This window comes from Nematostella vectensis, chromosome 1, assembly GCF_932526225.1.
Source record: "Nematostella vectensis chromosome 1, jaNemVect1.1, whole genome shotgun sequence".
NCBI lineage: Eukaryota > Metazoa > Cnidaria > Anthozoa > Actiniaria > Edwardsiidae > Nematostella > Nematostella vectensis.
Window position 1 is genome coordinate 15164162 of NC_064034.1, and position 6394 is coordinate 15170555.

At 41.1% G+C, this 6394-nt stretch overlaps 1 protein-coding gene across 1 annotated transcript in view; it reads left to right on the forward strand.

Moving 5' to 3' along the window:
• The window catches only part of LOC125569625 (nardilysin-like), a 36923-nt gene extending 31088 nt beyond the window's left edge, over positions 1-5835 (forward strand). The window contains exons 3-8 of the mRNA XM_048730845.1: positions 229-281; positions 618-701; positions 1064-1154; positions 2702-2818; positions 4133-4228; positions 4763-5835. Of these exons, the coding sequence (XP_048586802.1) occupies positions 229-281; positions 618-701; positions 1064-1154; positions 2702-2818; positions 4133-4228; positions 4763-4957 (636 nt within the window). The 3' untranslated portion in view covers positions 4958-5835. The remainder of the gene's footprint in view (positions 1-228; positions 282-617; positions 702-1063; positions 1155-2701; positions 2819-4132; positions 4229-4762) is intronic.
• The last annotated feature ends 559 nt before the right edge of the window (positions 5836-6394 follow it).

The window sequence follows — 6394 nt, forward strand, 5'->3', positions numbered from 1 at the left end:
CAGTGGTGTGGTTGTTTCATCACGTGGTCATGTTGATGTGCCAGTGCTGTGGTTGTTTCATCACGAAGTTATGTTGATGTGCTAGTGTTGTGGTTGTTTCATCACGAAGTTATGTTGATGTGCTAGTGTTGTGGTTGTTTCAGCACGAGTATATGTTGATGTGCCAGTGTTGTGGTTGTTTCAGCACGAGTATATGTTGATGTGCCAGTGTTGTTTTTTTCCCAACAGATGATGATGGAAGAACCCTGTTTCGACATTCTCCGCACTCGAGAACAATTAGGGTATGTTAGGAATATGTAGCGTAAACACGGCGAAATCAGGATTGCAGGGGAACACTATGCTCCTTTTACACCAAGGGAAAGAGTAGGCCCCCGCAACAAAATTTGAAATCCGATGCTCCGCGGGTCTGCCGTCCATGATGCTGATAAAGAAAGAAATTGCTTGTATGTTTTTTTTAGGTTTAAATATGAATCCATGAAGTATATATTTATTTATTCTCGACTTATTTAATTTTATGTTTATTGCATTTTTTAATCGTTTTCCATGATGTTCCATCGCTTACCTTTACGTTTGCCATTACCCAAAGTGTCGTTACAATTGGGATTCTTTTTCTTCAGGTATTCTGTGTCCTGTACTTGCCGCAACACTTTTGGTGTTCTTGGCTTCTCTGTATCGGTCCAGACACAAGCTGAAAAGTTCAGGTGTGACGCTTATCACAACACTTTATCATATAATTATTTCTTCTTTATATACTTTAGTCTTTGTAGCTATCCGTTTTATTAAGATTCGGATTAGTTTTTGATCCGGAAAATCGTAGTTTGGGAGCTGTTCGAGAATATCGCCGCGTGAGGGCTGTGAGTGGTGGTGGTGGTGGTGGGGGGGGGGGCTGGAAGCCTGTAAGCTTTCTCGTAAGCCACAAAATCTGGGAGAGCCGCTGTGTATTTACAGTTGTTTCTCAGATCTCTCGTAATTATTTTTGATATTACATGGAATGAAACTTAGAATTCCAATCTTAGCTCCCTGAGCTCTGGCCATGATTTTGTTTTTGTTTTTGTTGACATAGTGTGGAGCATGTCGCGTCCAGGATTAACGCTTTCATCGACGAATTCAGAGAAATACTGGAGAAGACTTCAGAAGAAGACTTTAAAAGCCAGGTGATTTAACACCCCCGTACTGTCTTATTACGCATATGGCAATTCTGCGTGCCATTTTCTAAAGTTCCGCCGTTGCTATACGCTAATGGGCATGGCCGTCCACTATTAAAAGCATATTAACTTGGTTATCGTTTTGACACATTAAATGCGTAGTGCACAATATGTTTGTATGCGTGTAGTTCTCATTTTAATGCTACCTCGTTCCCTATTACCTTGTCCTATGTTACCTCAATGTCATCTTATTTCCACATGTTACCTCGTTCCTATGTTATCTAATTTCCATTTTACCACCTTCCCATGTTACCTCGTTCATATGTTACCTCTAACTAATTACTCGGGCTACCTGTGGTAGCACGAGTCTAGGTTTACCTTTTATATAAGTCTATCTATCCATGTAGAAAACGTGTAAGCCTGAGATGCTCAGAGGTCTGCGGTATACTCTACCTGAAAGCGAGGCAGTTTTTGTGGAAGACTCTTTTCGTTCGCGAAATTCGGAGGGACGCTCAATACTCACACAAATGCACACGCCGTCTGCGATAGACCCACACTAAAAGATGTGTATAACCGTATATTTTGGCCAGGGTTGTTTCAAGGACTGTCTAGCATGTTCTATAACCAGATATTTGATGAAATTTGAATTGTTTTGCTATAAAGAGACTCGCTCCGCCTCGGCCTCTGCAGCTCGTAGTGCAAATATTTCTTAGTTCTAACAACTTCAAAGGACACGTGATTCCGAAAGAAGAAGAGAATCAATAACAGCGAAGATAAGTTTGGATAAGTTTTGTGTTTATTGTTTTGTATACAATTTTGAACAGTGTCTCAAGCTTTTTATCGCTCGTTAATCACTCGCTATCAGTAGCGAGCGTGTCTTATCCCAGTAAAGAGTCAAATTTATTACAAGAATGCCGGTCTCGTTATGCTACATCTCACCGTATTACGGCGTAAAGCCCCGTGTAAACTGCGCCAGCACAAGCCAGCATTGCTGGCGAATTCTTGCTCGACCGACCACAAGACAAAGGAAATGTCAATTTCCCATTTTGACATTTCCTTTGTCCTATAGTCAAGCTGAAATTGCAGTTTGCACGGGGCTTTTAAGTGTACGAGCCCCCAAGAAAACAGCTCACCCGCAGGTACAAAATGCAGACTACATTTTTCGGTGATTCCTTTTGTAGCCCGAGTTAACGCTGGTGCAGCGTCTAGTTTATGTTAACTTTTATCTTATTTCCATGTTACCTCGTTCCCATGTTTCCTCAATCCCATTTATCTTATATTCATGTTGTCTCGTTCCCATGTTACGTCATTTCCATGTTACCTCATTCCCAGTTACCTCTTTTCTACGTTACCTCATCTCCATGTTACCTCGTTCCCAAGTTACCTCATTTCCATGTTACCTTGTTTCCGTGCTACCTCGTTCCCATGTTACGCCATTTTCACGTTACCTCGTTCCCATGTTACTTCATTTCCATGTTACCTCGTTTCTATGTCATCTTATTTCCGTGCTATTTTGTTCCCATGTTACCTCATCTCTATGTTACGTCTTTGCCAAGGTGGACTCACTGATCGAGATCAAGCGTCATGATGACCTGTGCCTCGCGGACGAGGCTGATAGGAACTGGTACGAGGTGCTGGATCAGACCTACTTATTCGACAGGAGAACTAAAGAGGTGTGGTTTTCTCTTTGTAAAAAAGGATCTTAGGGGTGGTGCTACACTGGCTATGAGAAGAAACGTGACTTGTATTGCGGTACTTGGGTAACGTGACGTGAATTGCATTACTTACATACCGTGACGTGTATTGCATTCCTTGCATATAGTGACATGTATTGCATTACTTGCATATCGTGACATGTATTGCATTACTTGCATATCGTGACATGTATTGCGTTGCTTGCATATCGTGACGTCTATTGCATTACTTGCATATCATTACGTGTATTGCATTACTTGCATATCATGACATGTATTGCATTACTTACATATCATGACGTGTATTGCATTCCTTTTATATCGTGACATGTATTGCATTACTTACATATCGTGACATGTATTGCATTACATGCATATCGTGACGTGTATTGCATTCCTTGCATATCATGACATATATTGCATTACTTGCATATCATAACATGTATTGCATTACTTGCATATCATGACATGTATTGCATTCCTTTAATATCGTGACATGTATTGCATTACTTGCATATCATGGCGTGTATTGCATTACTTGCATATCATGACGTGTATTGCATTACTTGCATATCATGACGTGTATTGCATTACTTGCATATCATGACGTGTATTGCATTACTTGCATATCATAACATGTATTGCATTACTTGCATATCATAACATGTATTGCATTACTTGCATGTCGTAACATGTATTGCATTACTAGCATATCGTGACATGTATTGCATTACTTGCATATCATGACGTGTATTGCATTACTTGCATATCATGACGTGTATTGCATTACTTGCATATCATGGCGTGTATTGCATTACATGCATATCATGACGTGTATTGCATTACTAGCATATCGTGGCGTGTATTTTGCATCACATTTTGCATCACTTGACTCGTAATATTTGTGAAAAGTCCGCGGAGAAATAAAGTTGTTCTTCGAATGAAAACTCACAACATACTTTCAGTGTAAACATGGTTTGCTTTGCTAAAAAATATTTGCTAGAGCCATGGAAGAGTGCTGCAACAAACATGGCAAATCTCAACGTAGCGGTGATCTGACTTCTTTCTCCTCCTTTGGGAAAAACTCTTATTTAGTCTGTTTCTAAAACGTTTTCTGATTGGCTACTGAACCTCTATTCTGAAACATTGGGACGCGAAATTCGGCTCGTTTCAGCAGGGGTTGATGTGGAGCAAAACAAACTAGCGACACAGAAAGACCAGCGCAAGGGTAGACATTTTGTGGCGTATGCTGTATTGCGTTACTGACATACCGTGTTGATTGTGTTTTTGAAGGTGGAAGCCCTATCTAAAGTGACCAAGAGTGAACTGCTCAACTGTTTCGTCAGCTACGTTTCTGGTGGAGATCATTACTCTAAGCTTAGCGTCCAGGTTAATATCTAGCCAAGCACCTTTAGTTCGCTTACCAGATCAGTGCTGGTGTAAACGGTAGGGTCGGGGCAACTGTAGGGGTATGGCGAGGTGCTTTTGTAAACGGTAGAGGAGGGGTCGGGACAACTAGGGATATGGTGACGTGCTTTTGTAAACGGTAGGTTAGGGGTCGGGACAACTAGGGGTGTGGTGACGTGCTGTTGTAAACGGTAGGGGAGGGGTCGGGACATCTAGGGGTATTGTGACGTGCTGTTGTAAACGGTAGTGGGGGGAGGGGTCGGGATAACTAGGGGTATTGTGACGGGCTGTTGTAAACGGTAGGGGTGGGTCGAAGGAAATTGTTTGTGATTAACATGATATTGTTAACTTTAGGGGAAGAGAGTGTAATGTAGGTAGGGGTGGGGTAAAATGTTGATGTGAAAGGTAAAGGAATAGTATAGACGGTGATGGACGTTGACGGTGAGGGGTCAGGAGAACCGTAGGGATAGGGTAATCTTCTCACTTGTACTGAGCATTTTCTATATATATCAACAGATCGTTGGCTCAGGAGAGTCTGAGAACACTCTTCCCAGTCCCGACTCTACCATGGAGGTCGACAATGGCCTGGGAGAGAAGGAGGAATGGGTACTGAGGCCTGTACCTGTGGAGGGAAAGGATTTCATTTCTATTACGAATATTGAGGAGTTCAAGCGATCCAGGCCGATATTTCCCGTGCTGAAGATCACGTGATGATAGCTATTTATTACTATTAACGCTACCCGATATTTGCTAACCTGAGCTACAAGTTGGGTGGAGATAGCTATCTATTACTAGTAACGCTACCCGATATTTGCTAACCTGAGCTACAAGTTGGGTGGAGATAGCTATCTATTACTAGTAACGCTACCCGATATTTGCGCTTTTGCACAAGCCTTTAGAGTTTAATCGGGCTGTATTTATTACTAGTTGTACTAAATGCGTCCCCCATGCGTGCTTATTTCAAGTTTTGGATTCTTTGTACACTCTGGAAAGCAGTTTGATTTTTTTCTATAAACCTTATTGAAACTATATTTCGCTGGATATCAGTGAAGGGATCTTCTGGAGCGAGAATTGCTCTTCCATCAAAGAGGCCACATAATTCAGGCTTTCCTCTCATCTTGTGTAAGGAGGAGAAGTCGAAATCCCTGTACAGGTTACAGCGGATATTTTTCTTTTTTAAACGAGGTTGACAAGGTTCCACAAAACATTTGACTGTTAAACCGGTCGTTTATTTACTGTAAACTAGATAATATTTTTAATATCTTGAATGCTTTCACACATCAAACTGTTTCAAAATATGTGTGTGTGTTAAATTTCCGGATATTAAAGTTCGCGTCAATTAAATTTCTGTTCTTTTTTTATTCTTTATCCGGTTCCTGAAAAGAATAACGGTGGTTGGCTCAGTTTAGCTTATTAGAAACGACGTCTAAAACTGCAAAAAAATCACAGCTGTTACTGCACTGTCAAAAAGCCACTGTATTTTTAAAAGTTCGTAGTCCTCTAGTGGTACTTTATTCCACTTTCCAAAGATAGTGGTCACCACACCAGTTTTTTCGCATTGTGTAAATAAATTAATATATTGGACTATGGTTCTGTGTATTCTGTACTTGCCTGACACTGCTTAACCCGGATGGAAAGCTAATTATCGAGAATTGGTGTATGAAGAAACCTCACATTTTCACCAGGCACGACAGGCCTGTTTCGAGACAGTTTTATTTGTCTCTCTTCAGGTGCAATTGTACAAGGAGAGCTCGCCTATTTATGTTGACTTAACAAGAATTTTCGTACATGGCAGCTTGCGAGTTCATTACGTTTGTTTAATGAGCATTCACTTGAACGGCATAATATAAAATATTTATCTGTTATGCAAAGGTTGCACCTTTTGGATCTACTGTCGTACGCGGGGCACGTTCCAGGACGCTCCAGTTGATTGAGTAGATTTTTTTAACTGCCGTTGCGTGTTTATTTCCTTCGTTGTTGAAAGACGCGGTGTGGTTGTTGTACCTGGTTTTAAAACTAAAAGCGGTGAGTCCCACATACGTGGCAATGTTACCTTCGCTAGTTAATTTAGCTTGGTATTCAACGCTTTTTGTGAGGCTCTGGCCGTTAAGCGGGCATTGATCTTATTTTCTGCAATTGCAGAATTGT